The sequence below is a fragment of the Dipodomys merriami genome, unplaced genomic scaffold (assembly GCF_024711535.1).
Source record: "Dipodomys merriami isolate MVZ:Mamm:240054 unplaced genomic scaffold, mDipMer1.0.p SCAF_22, whole genome shotgun sequence".
NCBI lineage: Eukaryota > Metazoa > Chordata > Mammalia > Rodentia > Heteromyidae > Dipodomys > Dipodomys merriami.
Window position 1 is genome coordinate 14993598 of NW_027203604.1, and position 19747 is coordinate 15013344.

The 19747-nt window shown below is 47.7% G+C and overlaps 1 protein-coding gene across 2 annotated transcripts in view; it reads right to left on the bottom strand.

Annotated features, from left to right (window-relative positions):
* The window catches only part of Mad1l1 (mitotic arrest deficient 1 like 1), a 313118-nt gene that overhangs the window by 96314 nt on the left and 197057 nt on the right, over positions 1 to 19747 (bottom strand). For both annotated transcript variants that reach the window (XM_070033421.1, XM_070033422.1), the window contains exons 14-15: positions 19416 to 19504; positions 4677 to 4767 (exon numbers count right to left, since the gene is read on the bottom strand). In XM_070033421.1, the coding sequence (XP_069889522.1) occupies positions 4677 to 4767; positions 19416 to 19504 (180 nt within the window). The remainder of the gene's footprint in view (positions 1 to 4676; positions 4768 to 19415; positions 19505 to 19747) is intronic.

The window sequence follows — 19747 nt, forward strand, 5'->3', positions numbered from 1 at the left end:
CCCAGCATCTCCTGGCCTAGAGGGGGAGCTGGCATCTCAGGCATCTTCAGGGGCTCACCCAGTAGCTGGTCTGTAAAAGTATTTCAGAATGGCAGCTGTCTTATCAGTAGCTGAGAGTTCAACAGTGGAAGCACCAGGGAGTGAGGGCTTCTGGGAGCCTTGGAGCTCCTGGCAGGTGTGACTGGAGGCTGGTTTCAAACTTTGAGGAAAGGTGTTACAGGCAGGACTGCAGCCTGTAGTGAGGGACCAGTTGGGCTCCTGGAGGGGCTGTCACAGGCAGGCATGAAGGGGGCAGGTAAGGCAACATGAAGAGGGGAAGAGAGAAGAAGGGGAAGCTGTGAGCTTTAACCCAGAGGCTGTGATGAGACCACACTGCTGCCTGTGATGCAGACAGAAGCAGGGATGTCACCAGGCATAGGGAGCTTTCTGCTTAAGGGAACCCAGCAATTTTCTACCCACTCCATTTCCAAAAAAGACATACTTATTTAAATGTCACTGGGCAGCTCGTCTGGACTCTTTCCTGAGCAGTGCTTCAGGTGGGCCCTAGCCAGAGGGAGGATAGGGCAGAGCTGGAGGTTCCATTGCCCCGACCCCCAGCCTGTGTGAATAAGCACTATGATGAGGTAACACTGTGGGCAGTGGGGGCACAGGCTTCAGAATCCCAGAGATGAATTCTGCTAATTACGCGCATGTCCAAGTCTTTAGAGGAAGTACACAGATGTCTGCAATTTGCTTTCAAATACATCAAGAGAATAAAATGGACTGATGGATGACTGAGGGATGGGGAGTGATGTCAGGAAGCAGCTAGTGAATGTACCAGGCAGAATAGAGGTGGTGGGCAAATGGGCCTATGTCTGTATGCTTGAACATGCTCATGATGAAACTCTGGGGCACCAGGCCTGGTGAAGGTAAGGTGCCAAGAGGGCACTGATGCACTGCCAGGGGTGTGCAGTGTGCTCTACCTCACTCATCACATGGGCCATTTCACAGACAAGCTCTCTGTATCAGGACAGTGTGAAATCTTGACAGGACTTGCTAGCATCTGGCCTCTCCCCAGGCCTCCACAGTCGCAAGGCTTAGACCATCAGAAGCACAAACCCAGAAACATGGCTCCGATTGCCAATATATGACAACAAAGGCCATGGGGTCACAGTCATGGTGGTAGCAACATCTTGGCTTGTGGGATGTGAAGGGACCTCCTTTCAAACACATCTGCAAAGAACCTGTGGGGAAAGCCCAAATGTCCAAGCCCAGAAGGAGCCTGATGGCCATGACCTGCTACAGGTGTTGAAGGCCCCTTGCACATCTGTTATAAGGAGGAGCACAGGAGGCCCATCAGGGACATCGGAAGGACATCAGCACTGCCAGAACTGGTACAAGGGGAGTGGGGAGGGAGGGTCAGCGGCTGTGCACTACAGGCCTGGGGACAGGGACAAGGATGGCATCTCTCATGGTCCTGCCCCTGCAGCTGCTCCAGTAGCTGTGTAACTGCTGACTAGGGGCTGTAGCTCTGGAACTACAGGCTTTGCCTAATCTCACTATTTGAGAACAATGCCACATGCTCAAACTTATCTGCCTTAAAAAGGGAGGGTTGAGTTAATCAGTTTTCCAATCATTAGTGGGTTTCTGTGCAGCTCTGACAGCATGGAAGGGGGCCTGAGTTTGTCATCCACCTGACTGGGCCTATTACCCCTTCCCATCCACTCACTATGCTAGAAATAAATGCACACAGGTCATCTCTGGTCAGTGTGCAAATAGCCAGCGACCTTTGGGATAACCAGAATGTCACCATAACCAGCCCTCACACCAGCCCTGGCAGTGACCTGTCTCCCTGAACACCCGAATATGCCCACATAATCAGATCCAAGTAGTAACCGGAGTTTTGCTTCTTTGCCAACCAGCTGTGAACTAATTACAAAAAATTCTAACTAGTCCAGCTCCTTCTCCAAGCATATGTTCCCAATTAAGTCAAACTGCAGCTGATTTTAATCAATCTTCCTTGAAGCGCTAACTTAGAGCAACTCTCCTCCAGAAAGAAGGAAGGAAGGATTGTGTAGAGGAGCTGTAAAAAAGGGTGTAGTAGGAGAGAACAGGGATGTAGGAAGGTAGGGATGCAAGAGAGGCAGAGCTGCAGAGGGAGTGTTCCTGGAAGACTACTGGGTGAACTAGATACTAATCAAGCATGTCTAGGGAACTCAGCAGTCCCTTCATCATATCCTGGGACCTTTTGGGCTACACATACTAGGTCTGTACAGAGTGTCAGGATTGATTGGCATCAGGTGCCATGAACAGGCACCCTGGAGAAGCCACTGTGCCAACACCCATAATGTTGGCTATTCTCTGAGGTCCTGAGGTATACACGGTCAGGACAGATGTAACGAGGACATATAATGGTTTTGCCTTCAATGATGAAGACAGAAGGAGTCAGCAGACAGACACAAGCACTAGTGAACCCCTTATATGGCCTCAGACTCCCTCATGGGTGTATTGCCACTCTAACCTTACCTGGCCCAAGCCCATCCAGTGGGGGAGGGCCCTGCCAAGCCCTGTGTCTGAGTCTCTTCCCACCCACTGCCCATTCCTCCTGGGCTGATCCATCAGTCAGCTCCTCCAGTTCCCTCAGTCAGGGACATGGGCTGAGCAGAACCCATGGCCTCCACGGTCATCAGTGCTCAGACCACAGCTCTTCATGCACTAAGTAGTGGGATGAGGAGGGATTCAGTTCCAATGTCAGAATCAGACAGAAATTAACCCTTACTACTGGTGATTAATGCCATCTGCAGGTTAGCTGGATCCTGAGTGAAAAACCTGTCACTGCTCTGGACACAACTGCAGCTGGACGCACAGAGCAGACCCAGTCCAGAAGAGCACAGCTACAACCAGCATGAGGTCCTTGTGCTGAGGACAGAGACTTGGGAATGAGAGTTCCAGTGCCCAGGACTTGGTCAGCTGCCAGGGTGCCTACCTGTAGACCCATTGCCTCCCACCCCAAGTTCTTCCTAGTACATGCTCATTCCAAGTCATGTGGGGGCAGATAGGACATGAGGTGACTGATGGCAGGCATGAGAGATGAAGAAGGGCAGGCTAGGAGTTCAGGGGGAATCTTGTCTGCCCCACCCACCATGGAGATGTCCATTTAGACCTGGATGGTGCCTTTTATGGAGGCTGGCTAAACTCCAGTGCTGGCAAGGGGAGATGAGAAGTTGGAAGTGCAGGACTCACGTCAGAGACCTCCTGCTGTGGATTCCAGGTCTGGGAGGAAGGTGAACTAAAGGACTACAAACAACTCTGGCCTGGAAAATAGGTATAAGAGGCCATTGCCACCATGAGCCAAGTGCCACAGGGCAGCTTGAGCTTCCCACAGGGGCCTGTGCAACCTACTCCTAATCTGGCTCTGGAAAACCCACTTCCAGAGCAGTTTTGACCTCCCACCAACCTCATGCCCCCAAACCAATGGGCATGGTCACCTTGCCATCCTGAGCTGGGCTCTCAGTCATCACACACTTGAAACATCCAGGCCCACCTGGCCCAGCCCTCCATGCTCCTCTTAGCCATACTCTGGGTACCATCAGAGGTTCACTCAGCACTGTGCAGCCATTGCCACATGTTTTCATGCAGGTGCTGAAACCTAAGTACAAGAAAACAGCTATGGACACAGAATAATGGCGCCATGGCCTCCCAGGCAGAAGCCCAGCCTGGGAGTTCTGGAGGGTCACAAGAGATCTCACTAGTGCCCTCTCATTCCAAGTTATATGGGGCAGATAGGACACCAGGTGACCGAGCCTGGGGTATGCAAGTGAGAGCCCCATAGCACCCCATCTGCACCTAATATTTCTAAGTGCAAAGCACAGTCCATATGCATTTCTCACTCATTTATTCCTCAACAATCTCTCTCTAGATTCCAGACCTGTAAAAAGGTCTGGAAGGCCAGAAGCAGCCAAAAGATAAGCAGCTCTGGTAGGGAAATGCTGCACCCAAATCTGTTAAGGTTCAGGTTCATCAAGCCAGAGCTTGGGCTCTACCCACCTAGTTATGTAGCAAGATGCTCGGCACTCCATCCTGATGTGGTGCTGAGCTCTATGGTGGTGAGGACGTACCGCCAGTAGCCCTCAGCTGAGGAGGGTGGCCCAATTATAATGGCACAAGATGACAGGTCCTAGGGCCAGGCACATGATCCAGCTGCAGCTTCAAGCATCTCACTTCATCAATGTTGTCACCTCTCCTGTCACTGGGATCAGTGATAGGAACGAGATTTGATTGCCTCTAATAGGTGCCAAGATAAAATCAATGGCCTGTCTAGAGACTGGGCATCTCAGACTGTGGGTTTCCTGCCCTAGAACCGTGTAAATCAAGGGGATGAAAGGAAAGAGAAAGTCAAGAGAAACTATACAGACAGCAGCATAAGATCTCAAGGCAGGTAGGTGCTGTTGGTGTGGAGGCACACCTCTCAGGGCTCCATATCTGTGACCCCAATTTCTGCATACCAGGCATCCAAGCCAACAGGCGCTGTGGTTCACACAGAGGAGCGGGAGAAACTAGGAGTGTGAGGAGGACCCTGGGATGAAGGGGCTGATGATCAGCACAGCCAGTTGTCCTGCCAGACCTTGTAAGCACTCCCACCAGGTATGAGTGAGGGTGCAGGGGAAAGAGCCAGCAGGAGAGGTGGGCATGCCTACCTGCAGGGTGCGCCTCTCCAACTGCATCTCCAGCATATTCTTTTCTTGTTCCAGATTGCTCCGCTCCCTCTCTAGTTCCTCCACCTTCAATCTGCAAGCAGACCAAGATATGATGCAATGTTGCCCACAGCCAGGGGCCATGAACCTTTTAGCATAGGTGAGGCTCCAAGAAACTGGGTGACACTGAAAATGTGCATAATCACAGGGGCAGATGGTACACAATGGACAGCAGCCTGTCAGGAGGAAAAGCTGTTGCCAGCAAGGGTCTCAGACAACCACAGCTTGACTGGGATCACCTAAGGAAATGAATAAGAGCAGGACACATGTGAACTGGGGCCCATGTTTGGGAATGTGGCTTAGTGGTAGAGTGCTTGCCTAGTATGCATGAAGTCCTGGTTCAATTCCTCAGTACCACATAAACAGAAAAGGCCAGAAGTGGTGCTGTGGCTCAAGTGGTAGAGTGCTAGCCTTGAGCAAAAAGAAGCTCAGAGACTGTGTCCAGGTCCTGAGTTCAAGCCCTAGGACTGGCAAAAAAAAAAAAAAAAAAAAAAGAGAGAGAGAGAGAGAAGAGAAAAGAAGAGAAAAGAAAAAAAAAGAGACGTCCAGGCATTGGATAGCTACATAGAAAACATAAGCAGGTGGAATCCTGAAGGAGAGGACAGGGAGGAAGGGCAGGAGGAAACTACAGAAGGTTCTGAGCTTGGTGGAAAGTGGAAGCTGCAGAACCAACAAACCCAACCAGCCCAATGTGAGAAACAGATGACAAACTCAAAAGGTGCAGCACTGGTAGTGCTCAAAACCAGTGCTAAAGAAAAAACATCAGAGTGGGCTAGGAATGTGGCTTAGTTGTAGAGTGCTTGCCTAGAATGCATGAAGCCCTGGGTTTGATTCCTTGGTACCATATAAATGGAAAAGGCTGGAAGTGGCACTGTGGCTCTAGTGGTACAGTGCTAGCCTTAAGAAAAAGAAGCTCAGAGACAGTGCCCAGGCCTGAATTCAAGCCCCAGGACTGGCAAGGAAAAAAAAAGAAAGAAAGAAAAGAAAAGAAAAGAAAAAGCATCAGAGGTTGGTATATACCTGTAATTCCAGTACTTGGGAGGCAGAAGCAGGAGGATCATAAGTTCAAGGCCAGCCTGGGCTACAAAGCAAGATACAGTTTCAAAAAGAAAAGAAAAGAAAAGAAAAAAGAAAAAGGAAAGACTTCTAAAAAGCTACCAGGGAGGGAGGGACACTACAAAAAATAGGGATGGGGGGGTGGTAGTGGTGTGGGGGGGGAGAGCTGTCCTAACACAATTGGGAGAGCAGAGGGAAAGACTGTTGAAATACTGAATGATAATAAAATTCAACCTCAGTCCAGTATCAGTGGCTCATCCCTTTAATCCTATTCAAGAGAGAGGCTGAGGTTTGAGGACCATGGTTCCAAGCCAGCCCTGGCAGAAAAAATCTGTGAGACTATAATCTCCAATTAACCAGCAAAACCAACAACAGCAACAAAAGCAGAGCTGTGGATCAAGTAGTACAATGCTAGTCTTGAGTAAAAAAGCTCAGGGACAGCACCCAGGCCTTGAATTCAAGCCCCAATATGGCACACACACACACACACACAAATAAATTTCGAATCTTATTACCTAGTAAAAGAATCTTTAAAAGACAATGAAAAAAATGAGGAGATTTTAGATCTACAAAGACTGAAAAATTCATCCCCAGCAAACTCACTCTCAGAATAAAGGAAGACCAGGGTAGAGGGAAGATGATGGTATATCATTAGTTGTTTGTTAAACGGTTACTTTGACAAAAGAGCAGAAAAATAGGAAAAAGGGAACAAAGAAGAGATGGGACAGTGATCACATTAAGTGTAAATGTTCTAAACCACACCAATGAAAGAGACAGGAAGGCACAGAGAGGCAGGAAGCCTGAGGACAGACATCGGTGTGGCACACAGCACTGGACACTAATGACACACTGGGGACCAGTCCATAGTGACTGACCAGTGGCCACAGCAACATAGACAGTAAAAAATATTTGAAGATGGTAGGGCAGCCAGAAAGAAGAGAAGAAAGGAAGGGGGGGAAAAGGAGAAGAAAAAAGAAGTTAGCCAGCCAGCTGGAGTCCCTATCTTAACACCAGACAAAATAGACTTGAATGCAATTAGTTCACTGCCACCAAAAAGGGGACCATAATATAAAGATAAATGGGTTAATTCAACAAGAAGATGCCCTACATGCATAGGACTCTGACATTAGAACTCCCAAACACAGGAAGCAGAGTGACAGTCTGGAGGGAGACAGGTGACCCACTACCTACCTGGGGGTGGGGGAGGGAGGGGAGGGGAGGGGGTATGACGACACAGAGCCAGCCAAGGCCTGGGATCACTGGACACACCAAATATATCAACCCTCACAGATATCAGAGACCCATATACCACTCCACACAATTACAGCAAGACACCACTCCCCGCCCCCCCCAACCGCCCCCAAGACCCGTCATTTTCCTGGGGTGTTAAACAACCCTTAGCAAATTGAAAAGAATTGAAATGACACCAACAATGTTCACAGTTCATAATGGAATTAAACCAGATGTCAGTAACAGCAAGAGAACAGGAAAGCACCCAATATCTGACATGCAACCTATCAAAACACTATACTGTTTAAACATAATGAAATTAGAGAGACTATTTAACAGATTATGATATATCAAAACCTGCAGATGGTTCTGGGTATAACTCTAATAGTATAGCACCTGCCTAGCTAGCACAAGATTCTGAGTTCGAACCCCAATACCGGTAGAACACTTGCTTTGCACGCATGAGGCCCTGCGTTCCAGTCCTCAACACCACATAAGCAGAAAAAGCCAGAAGTGGCACTGTAGCTCAAATGGTAGAACGCTATATCCTTGAGCTGAAGAGCTCAGGGATAACACCCAGAGTTCAGGCCCCATGACTGACAAAAAACAAACAAACAAAACCAAAAAAGAATCAATCTCAGTTTCTTCCTTAAAAAAAAAAACAACTAGAAAGAAGGGGGAACCCCCACACCAAACAGAAAGCTGTAATGCAAAGCAAAGAAGAAAGAGAAGAGAAGAGAAGAGAAGAGAAGAGAAGAGAAGAGAAGAGAAGAGAAGAGAAGAGAAGAGAAGAGAAGAGAAGAGAAGAGAAGAGAAGAGAAGAGAAGAGAGGCAGGAAGGCAGGAAGGCAGGAAGGCAGGAAGGCAGGAAGGCAGGAAGGAAGGAAGGAAGGAAGGAAGGAAGGAAGGAAGGAAGGAAGGAAGGAAGGAAGGAAGGAAGGAAGGAAGGAAGGAAGGAAGGAAGGAAAGCAGGCAGGCAGGCAGGCAGGCAATTTTAAATAAGGAAAATAATACGGGAAAAAGATCAAAGACTCCAAAAACTTTTTTTTTTTTTGGAGGAGGGCCAGTTATAAGGACTAAACTGAGGGCATCATACTTGCTAGGCAAGTAGGCAAGTCCTCTCCCACTTGAGCCATGTCCCAGTCCGCCTGCGCGTGCGTGTGTGCGTGTGTGTTTCTGTTCTGTTTTTTTAGATAGGGTTTCAGGTTAACTTTACTCAGACTTACCTTGAACTGTGATCCTCCCATCTTCACCTCCAAGGTAGCAGGGATTATAGTTGTGTACCACTGCACCCAGCCAAAAATTAGGTTTTCTTTTGTTAGTACTGGGACCTCATACTTGTTCAACTTGCTTGGTTGGCTGGTATTCTACTGCTTGAGCTACATTCCTCTAAGTCCAGATTTCTGCTTGATATTTTGAAGATGGAGTCCAGAAGACTTTTAGCTAGGGTTAGCCTCAAAACTCTGATTTCAGCTTCCTAAGTAGCTAGGATTACAGGCTCAAAGACTAGTTTTTAAAAATAGGCCTATTAAATTATAAACTTGTAGTAAATGTCTACTAAAAAAAGGCAAAGTAACAATATCAAGAATGAAAAAGGGTCCAGGAATATGGCTTAGTAATTTAATTAATACATTGGAAAAAACAAGGAATGACAGGAAACTAAAACAGCTCTGTTGGGAGGCAGGGGGAGTACCCAGTGGAAGGGGGTGGGCTAGCAAGGAGTGATAAAGGGTGGATACAGCCAAAGTAGTTGTTGGCAGTTACAAAACTAGAACAAATGAAACCTGGTAAAATTATTTTAAAGGGGGGAGGGCATAAAGAAGAGGGAATAAAAGAGGATATGGTTGATACAGGATACATTATTAATATGTGAGGAAATGTCACACTGAACCCCCACATTGTACGACCAATGTATGTGAATAAAAAGCTAGCTGTTACCAAAAGACCAAACAATGCAGTGCTGGCAAGGACTGGGGAGCAAGGAGAAATCCTGCTGGTAGGAAGGTAGGTCAAAACTGCTAGTATGGAAAATAGAATGCAGATTCCTCAAAAAAGTTTTTAAAACAAAAATGTCCCTCACTCCCAAATCAGAACTACTGTTATATCCAGCAGGACCAGTACTGGATAGAAGCCCTAAGTCTGTTGAAGAGACAGGACGTTTATGTATGTGACTGGAGATCTACTGTAAGCCATGTGATTGTAGTTAGCAACAATGTGTCATGTACATGGAAACTGCTCAGAGGAGATTCTTGTCCTTGGAGACACACACACACACACACACACACACACACACACACACACACACACACACACACACACACACACACACACACACACACACACACACACACACACACACACACACACACACACACACACACACACACACACACACACACACGAGTTTCCTTAACAGCTTTACCCTTGTACCCTGAGCCTGGGGTTAGCAAAGCAAGGAGCAGACCATACTCAGGTGGGTAGGAAGAAACTGAGCAATAGTAACCACCAGGCTGTAAGAAGGCACACACAGAGGGGGCTAGTGGCACATGCCTGTAATCCTAGCAACTCAGGAGGCTGAGATCTGAGGATCACAGTTTGAAGCCAGCCTGGGCATGAAAAGTCCATGAGATGCTTATCTCCAATAAACCACTCAAAAAAAGCTAGAATTGGTGCTGTGCCTCAAGTGATAGAATGCTATCTTTGAGCAAAAAGAAGCTCAGGGACAGAGCCCAGGCCCAGAGTTCAAGCACCAACTGTCAACACACACACACACACACACACACACACACACACACACACACACACACACACACACACACACACACACACACACACACACACACACACACACACACACACACACACACACACACACACACACACACACTATGCTGCCTTCTCAAGTGCACATACAGCATTCTCCAAAACACACTTCACTTCTGACCACAAAACAAGTCCTCATAAAGTAAATTTATTAATTGAGTGAAATTAGAACAATGGATGAAATTAGAAAACAATCACAGAAGAAAACCAGAAAACCACCTACACTATTAAGTGAGTGAAAATAAATAACATACTCTTAATCAGTGGGTCACAGAAGACACAAAGGAAACATAGGAAAATGAGAAGACTGGATGTGGTGGCACATAACTGTAATCTCAGTTACTCGGGAAATACAGATCAGAAGGACTGTAGGTCAAGGCCAGCTGGAACAAAATTTAATGAGACATCCCCCCTCTCTCAAGGTAGATATACACATTCAATTCAAGCTATTTGAGAGGGAGGGGAAAGCAGTCGGAGAATATTCGTGAGTTGACCCAATCTGAAAAAGAACTAAAGCAAAAAAGGGCTGGAGATGTGGTTCAAGTGGCAGACACTTGCCTTGGCAAGCATGAGGCCTTGAGTTTGAACTCAAGTACCACCAGGGAAGAAAAAAAAAAATAGTTTAAAAAGACATTTAAGGGCTGGGAAGGTTGCTCAGTGGTAGAGTGCTTGCCTTGCATGCATGAGGCCCTGGGTTTGATTCCTCAGCACCACATAAGCAGAAAAAGCTGGAAGTGGCTCTGTGGCTCAAGTGGTAGAGTGCTGCCCAGGCCCAGAGTTCAGGCCCTACAACCGACAAAGAAAAAAAAAAGACATTCAAATTCTCAGTGAAGTAAACTGTGCCTATTTACAAAATGCCAAACATCCCAAACAATCTGAAGAAAGAAACAAAACTGGTTAATAAATTCAGCAAAGTTGCAATTCAAAAATCAACATGCCAAAGTAAGTTTATTTCCACACGCTGGGAATGAGCGATCTGAAGAGGAAATTAAGAAAACTCCATTTGTAACTGCATCAAAAAGAGCAAAATACTTAGAAATAAATTCACCCGAGGGATGTAAGATTATCCCCAGGAAAGTTGTAAAACACTGTTAAAGGAAATGAAAGAAAAACCCCATATATGTGAAGACACTCATGTTGGGGGCGGGGGAAGGGGGGGTAAAAAGATGGATACCATGTGAAAGAGAAATTAGGTGGATCGTCTAATGAAGCCACAGCCACTGAGCAGAAGGCCACCTTCAGATAGTGCAAATGGTGTGGACCTGGCCAGGGTTCTTACAAAAGAGGACTATGGAGGAAGAAGAGCAGTGGTGGATAGGAGAGAGGTACATGGGGTAGGCCTAATAGAAAAGCAGGAGTTTGGCAGGTGAGAAAGCACTTTGTTCTTTCATCATAGGGTGATTAAAATTTATAGACCTGTGATGTAGAAAGAAAGTCAACTCTACCATCTGACAGTTAAACAATCAAGTTCTGGGTTATGTGGCCCATATGTATTGTGGTGATGACTGTGTGCTATACTACACATCTGTCACACCCAGCCATGGTGTGTGGGGAGAAGGTAGAATCTAATCACTGATGTTCTTCACAACTGCAGGCCCATAGTGAGGGTAGAAGGCAGACACATTTTTTATTTGCTTTATCATTGTTTGAGAACTCTAAAGATAGCTAGGTGTGGCAGCTCATGCCTAAAATCCAGCTATTTGGGAGGCAGAGATCAGGAGGCTTACTATTCAAGGCCAGCCTAAGCAAAACTTTCAGTGAGACTTCATTTTAACAAAAAAAGGCTGAGAAGGATGGTCCACACCTATAATGCCAGCTAAGGAGGAAGACTGCGGTCCAGGCCAGATTCAGCACAAACACAAGACCCTATCTCAAAACAAACTGAAGCAACAGGGCTGGGTGAACGACTACAGCACCTGACTCAGAGCCTGCCTAGCAACACAGTGCTCTATGTTCAAACCATAGTACACATACACACATACACCCATACAGACACAGCGAGCAAATCCCCCCAACACAAAAAGCAAAACTCTAAAAGATTTAAAGGTGCTGTATATCTTATGATTTGCTCCTAGATGGATGACAGCTGCTGCCCAGCCTCTTGATTCACTCATTAAACCACAACTGAGACAGGTGCAATGGCTCTCAACTAAAATCCTAGCTATTCAAGAAGTAGAGGATCAGGAGGATAGTGGTTTGAGGCCAGCTAAAAATCTGCAAGAGCTCATCTCAACCAATAAAAACAGAGGTGATGACACCTGCCTGTCATTGCAAGTATGCAGGTAGTATAAATGGGAAGATCAAAACCCTGCCTGAAAATGGCTATTCTCTATTTCATGGAAAACAGTCTCAATAAAGCAAGCATGATTTAAATCTTCTAAGTATATGGAGAAGACTCAGTGTAAGGATGCAGAGAATGCACTGTGTATGTCTGGCCCATAGAGGAGGAAGCAAATCTTAGTAGATTTTACTACAGTCGTGCCTACAACTGCTGTTACTAGAGCAGGCTGCTGGCATCATGTTCATGAGGCCCTGGGTTTGATTCCTAGCACAAAGGAAAGGAAAGGACAAGGAGGGAAGAGCAGGAGAGAGGACAGCTGGGGAGAGGAGAGCTGGGGAGAGGAGAGGAGGGCAGGGAAGAGAAAGAGAAGGGGAAACGGGGGGAAGATGCAGAGGAAGAAGGGGAAAAGGAAAGTTTTATGTTGCATGAGAAAAATGTGCAAACTACAACGTAAAAAATGGAAAAGGGGGCTATCAATGAGGTGTTCACTTTATAAAAACCTTAGAAAATGGAAAAAACAGAGACTTTAGCTCAAGACAGTGGCTTGAGGAGCAGTTGCTCAAAATAGCAGTAAAAGCAAGAGTAAAGGCTTTCTTGCTTTCTGAGGCTTACACCTGATAACAAAATATAAAAGGGACCACATCAAAAGCCCTTAGAAGTTGGAAAGTGGATGGCTGAACAGCAATGACCTGGCAAGCTGGATCCCTGACCAGGAGTGGACAAGTCATGAAACTATTCTAGCACAAAGCCTGGGAAATAGAGCCAGGAAATGGTTTCTGGAAGCAAGAAGAGGGGGCTGAGCTGGGAGTTGTTTGGAAGGCCTTTCACAGACACATTTCAGAAAATGACTGATTCACAGGAATTTGCAGAAAAGTACAAAGGAGGTCCTATCCCCTCTTCCCTGAGCTCTCTTCATGAAAACCACCTTACAATCTCCAAGCCAGCACAGGATACGCTGTTGTGTGCAGACCACCAGCACAACCCAGTGGGACCCACTCTGGCTGTACTTGGCAGACACATACACCCCACCTGAGCAACATCATGCCAGCCTGGTACCAATTACTCTTTTAGCTATGCATGGCATTGCCGAGGGAGACCAGAGAGGTCTGACAATACCTTTCTTAGAAGCATTTTAATTATGATGTTAATTTTACTGTGCATAAGCCCATTTGGGGAATCTAGTTCACTTCTGTTAAGTTTTGGTAGCTGCAGATTGAGAGTGGTTCATGGCTGTTAAATGAATCAACTACTCATTGTGTAACTAACTGCAGCATTCCTCAGGACAGGGAATCATCAGTGGCTATAGGATCAATACTGTCCTCCAACTCATTCCTGATACCGATGATTCTCGTCTCCTTATCCTTATGTTTTACTGGTACTTTGTCAATTCTAAGGATTCCCCATCCCTCCCCCCAGCCAGAAACTAGTCTTTTGTTTCAATAATTTTCTATTATTTTTCTTTTTTAAAAATTTGTTTCTTTCTGTTCTGTACTGTCTCCTCAGCGTCTTTTGTTTTCCCAGGCTCTTCAGGTTAGCTCTCTCTCCTCTCTCCCTCCCTGCCTCCCTCCCGCCCTCCCTCTCTTCCTCCCCCCCTCTCCTTTTTTTTTGGTCAGTCATGGGGCCTGAACTCTGGGTCTGGGGACTGTCCCTCAGCTCTTCAGCTCAAGGCAAGCACTCTATCACCTGAGCCACAGCACTACTTCTGGCTTTTTCTGCTTATGTGGTGCTGAGGAATTGAACCCAGGACCTCATGCATGCAAGGCAAGCACTCAACCACTGAGCTACCTTCCCAGCCCATATGCTCTTTTCTTATTGAGCATTTAGTCCTGATAAATATGACATGTAATTTCATTATTGTTCAGTTGTATTTTTCTTTGAGACTTCCTTTTTCACACATGAGCATCAGAAGCATTTCCAAATGTTTGGTGATCTTTCCTACTATTTTTTTTTTTTTTGTCGGTCGTGGGGCTTGAACTCTGAGCCTGGGCGCTGTCCCTCAGCTCTTCAGCTCAAGGCGAGCGCTCTACCACTTGAGCTACAGCGCCACTTCCGGTTTTCTGGTGGTTTTATTGGAGATAGGAGTCTCACAGTCTCTCTTGCCTGGGCTGGCTTTGAACCTCGATCCTCAGATCTCAGCCTCCTGAGTAGCTAGGATTACAGGCGTGAGCCACCAGCGCCCGGCTCTTTCCTACTATTTTTTACTGAGAATACTGATGGTGATGATTGTCTTTGCTGCTTCGGTCCAGTCACCCCACAGTCATGACAGTGAGGCGGCTGGCTCACTCCACTGAGAGAGATTTTGATCTTTGCTCTATAGATGTGCCTCTATGTCATGGGCCTGGACCCAAGGGCAGGGCAGATGTGTCACTATGCCAGAGGCCCTGTTGGTGCCATTCTGGTAAAGCACAGCCCTGAGACAGGGGGCTGGAAGCTCATCTCTCCAGTGGCTCTGTCTTACCTTGTCTTGGTCACATGGTAGGAGTAGGAGTTTATGCTGAACATTTGACACCAGGTCCTGAGGGGACCAAGGGCCCCTGCCATCCTATTCTGCCTCTCTTGTCAGGTGTGGTATGGATCTCAGCTTCCTGGTAAGCCCATTACCACCATGATAGGAGAATCTGAGCAGTGCCCACCTTTGCTAGGCAGACACTATAACCCTTCCCACTCAGTGTTAGCAGAGGTACTGGTGAAGGCTGGGGTAGGTGAGCTGGCTGGGTAGACCTGGGTTAACAGGATTCCTTCCCTGGCACTGGCTAGGCAGACTAAACACAGTTAAGAAGCCCCTTCCCCTGCTGTCATACTGCCATGTCCCACATCCACAGCATGGCTTTCCTTAGATGCTTGTGTTTGGGGCAGTAGCTTGTCCTGGATTTGAGGTTTCAAGGGCTCAGTGTCCAGGATGCATTTGTGGCAGTACAGAAACACAGAGGATTGTCACCTCATTGTCCCCAGTCCTGCCTTACCTCAAGTTGGCCCAAATAGCCATATCTACACATGTAGAAGGGCCTGAAAGGAGAGGCCACCTTTGACTAGAAACTAGATGTGAAACCCTACTCAGCCACTGGTATCTCACACTAGCTATGACCCACCCCCTTCTCAAGAGAGAAAGCAGGCCTCTGGGCCAATACCCTCAGGTAGGACAGGGTCACCAGCTGCCAGGTAGATCTAGAGTTCTATTGATGCTGGGTCTCCATTGTTCACCCTTACTTGGCTCTGGCACACACGTGGCATGTACAAGTCTCCAAAACATGCCGGGCCAAGAGAAGAGTAGACACTAATCTTCAGGGTTACTAGTGAAATAGCTCACCTGGTGACACACAATCCAAATCCACAAAGGAGACAGGCATGTGTCCAGCTACTCAGAACCCACTCCTAATACACACAGATAGCCTAAAAGGCATGAGAAAAATCACAAAGCACTCCAGTCTCCCCAAGGATGGCCAATGTTCCTATATCCCCAGAGCTTGGGGAAGCCCACGTGGGCTGGCAGGAGGCAGACAGTGTGGCTGGGAAATGGAGGGGCTCCAGAGTGTGACTCACAGGCACTGGTGCAGACACGCCAGCTTCTGGAATTACTGACAGTCTATCCAGTTGCTAAACCCACAGACTATACTTAGGATTTGCCAGAGCTGCTATTTGACAGCAAAAAATAATGAACCCAGATTTGTTCCAGTTGACAGGACTTTCAGCGCCTGTGCCACGATCCACACCAACGCCAACCTGTCTTTCTTGCCAAAAAGACACTGTGATGGGATAGGTGTGGCTAACACAAGTGGAACAAGGTTTGCCTACCTTCTTATGTGTGGAGAATACATCTACGTAAACCTGCATGTGTGTGAGCCACCCTCATCCTCATAGTGCCCATGCTGCTGGCACCAGCCCTGGTCCTAGCAGCTCCTCCACAGGAGACCATGGTCATGGTCAGAAGTGAAGGGAGGCTCATGAATACAGGACTCACATCTACTTCAGAACCCACTCCTTCTCAGCATGTCCCTATAGGAACTACAGGAAAAGTTCTTCCTTCTTGGAGGGAGAAGGGTAAAAGGGAAAAAAAGGCTTTGTGAAAAAAGAGCCTTCTCTAGGCTCCAGTATCTTTTACAGCTGCAAGGAGAGCTCACTCTGAGGGCTCCAGTCTGACAGTGCCAGTGTCCACTTTGGGAGAACTGGAGCAGCTAAGTCTGGTAGTTGAAGTTATGGGCTTTCAGGGGGAAAAGGGAGCATGCTTCTAAGCCAGGAGGGCTGCCTACAGTGTCTGGAAGGGAGGAATACACCAGAACCAAGATATATTCACCTGGTTAAAGACAACTGCAAGCTACAAATATGAACATCTCTTGACCACTGAATCTGTCGAGTGACACAGGTAGAAACTGGACAGGTGAGGTAGCTGCACAGTCTCTAGTACAGCCTGGGACACAGGCTGACCAGATTCTGGTAGTCAAGAGCAGTCTCCAAATCAGATGGCAGGCCAGGAAACTTTGCTCTTGGTTTGAAAGTGGTCAGTGATGAAACCCACTTAAAACTTTTTTTTTCTTTGTTGGGGCTTCAACTCTGGGCCTGGGCACTGTCCCTCAGCTCTTCAGCTCAAGGCTAGCACTCTACCACTTGAGTCACAGTGCCACTTCCAGTTTTCTGGTGGTTTACTGGAGATAAGAGACTCACAGACTTTCTTGCCTGGCTGGTTCTGAACTGTGATCCTCAGATCTCAGCCTCCTGAGTAGCTAGGATTACAGGTGTGAGCCACCGGCATCCGGCTCCCACTTAAAACTTAAAAAACAAACAAACCCCCAAAGCTCTGCACTAGTGGCTTACATCTGTAATCCTACCTACTTAGGAGGCTGAGATCTGAGGACCATGGTTCTAAGCCAACCTGGGCAGGAATTATTCCTAAAAAACTACTCAGGAAAAAAAAAGTCAAAAGTGGCGCTATAGGTTAAGTGGAAGAGGGCTAGCCTTGAGCACAAACAGGCTCAGGGACAGAGCACAGGTCCTGAGTTCAAGTTCCAGGACCAGCAAAAAAAAATAAAACAAAATAAAACAAAAGTAAATAAATCCAAAATTTTGTCAGCCTACAATTCTGACATGCTTGACCATGGTCCTGTCAACTGTAGGAGATACTACAATCCCTTCAAAGCCTGTCTGCAAGAGAGCTGAACTGTGTGTATGCTGTGTATATATGTATGTATACATGAAAATGTCTCTGTACCCTTGGCCAACACTCTGGGGCTGCACCTAACAATCTCTCTATCCACCACCTGAGGACCCAGCTCTCAGGGTCTGGTGTTAGAGTCTGCCTGCCTCACATAGCATTTGGGACCCTACAGGATGAAGGACCAATGCTACCAGCCCCTGGCATTCACATAGCTTGGCATGCTATTGGAGAACTCGCTCCATGGGTTGCACCTCCTGTAGCAGACACAACTTGAGCATGTCTGCTTTCATTGTTGCAGCCTGCATGACCTCACTGGGAGCCCTTCTGAATGCACCTCCAAGTCTCACTTACCCATCTCCTGTTCCCTGAGCCCCCAGCCCACCCTTTTGTGTGGTAAGTATCTTCACCACAACCCAGGCCATTCTGCATACAGTAGGTGTGGGAGGCATTTGCTTATCTCTGCCCAGGAACAGCCTTTTCAGCTTCGATGGGTGTTGCACAGCAAATGCTTACCCAGCACTTGGACAAAGAATGGCTGTCTGCCTTTGCCAAGTTCCTCTGCCCAGCCCTGGTGGCAAGCGATGCTTGATGCCACAAATTGGATAATGTCGCTCTTCTACTTTAAAAGATCTAATGGCTTCCCATTGCTCACAGGATAAAATCCAAAACCCCAGCCAGAGCTGTCCTGGGCATCCAACTCCCCTGCTGAAGCAGTGGCTTCTCACCCCAAACACATCTTGTCAGCTCACAGCCACACAAAGATGCACGTCCTGGGGGTCCTTGTCCCCCAACACCTGCTCTCATGGCACCACTGAGCTCCTCTCCATCTGTAATTACAGACCCATGATTTGCTGTGAATAATGGTCCCCAAGTCCCCATTAAACCATGAAAGCAAAGAAGACAGGGTGTACATCTTTGCTTCCCATTCTATCACTCCTGGTACTCAGCCCTAACATGGTACATGTGACATTGGATCAAGTACAAACAACCAGCAGGTCCCCACAGGACTATTGATAAGGCCTGATCTACGCATGGGGAATGTTCTGGAAATGAGAGGATCCTCCAACTTTGAAGGGACCTAACTGGTCCACAGAACACTTTCTGGCCTGGCTGCTGGGCAAGAGGCATCACAGGCCTCTTCTTGCCGTTATCTCAATAGCCTGCTGAGCACATTTCATCTAGCTTTACTGACAAACAGAAGGAACCTGTGGAGAAAGCTACAGAGCTGAAGCCACTCCAGCAATGGAGTTGGGACTTTCCTGGCCTGTTGGGGCCTCAGCTGCCCAGCCTAAAGGGGCCATGCTATCCCAGTTCCATACCACTCCACAGTGTCCACTGGGCCTTATTGGTCCTCAGGTTCTATCTCCTTTAGTAGCTGCCAGGGTGTGAGTTCCTGGACACCCAGACCTGGACTGAGGCCACATCTGCCCTGTCCTATCCCTGATTACTGTCACTCACAAAATGGGGGGTGGGAGATGTGGCAGCAGCAGCCTGTCTACATCCTCCTCACTCAGGGATGGCAAGGCCAATGCAGATTACAACAGATGAGCTGGAGGTGGAGCAGACTCTGCTCTGCACTAGTGCGATGTCTCTTGAAGGCTCTGATTCATTTATTGATGAGGGAAAACAGAAACAAGTCTCAGGAAGACCCTCAGCCCAAGGCCTCTGTTTACTGAGAATCTGGGGTAGTCAGGGAGGGGAGAGGTGAAGGACAGGCTCTGGAGAAAATGCAGTGGCTGAAAGCAGGCTCTGCAGGAGGCCAGAAGGTTCCCTGCTGACATGCTATAAGCACTGTTGACTGTTGCTTCTGAGCAATTCCCTGAAAAATGCTTGTATGCATCCTCACACACCACTGCCCAGAGCTGGCATGCAGACGGGTCAGGCTGCTGGCAACCAAGGCATCCCCCCAGATGTCCTGACAGGGTGGATGCTGAGAGAGCAGCTGTCAGAGCTGGCTGTGGAAAGGGATGCTAGGAAAGGCCCAGCCCAATGGAAACAAGTAGCTCTGGGAGAGGAATTCAGGTGCGTAGAATGTGACTGAAAACTCAAAAGTCCTTCCAGGAGGCAGGGAGGAAAAGGCTCTAGCTGCTCCTGGGGAGCCAGGTGGGGGCAACAGTGACAGCCCAGAGGAGTGAGGGGCATACCTGAGTGCATCCACTTCCTCTCTGCAGAATGAGAAGCTGGGTTCTGTGGAGCTTGGCTGGGACTTCAGCATCTTCAGCTCCATCTCCAACTGCGAGGAAACAGAGTGTGGAGTCAGCAGGGACTGGGCTAGGAATGCCTGCTGAGAGCCAGAGAGCCCTGAGAGCCCTGCCCAAACCCACTTCACAGTCCAGACCAACTAGGCATTCTAGCTCATGCACACATAGTCCTTTCCCCCGTCCCCCAATGCTGTTTGTACATTGACCATAGAGACACATGGGCACCTGGGAATGCTGAGACCTTTTACAAAATTTCCAGGACAGAGTGGGACAGT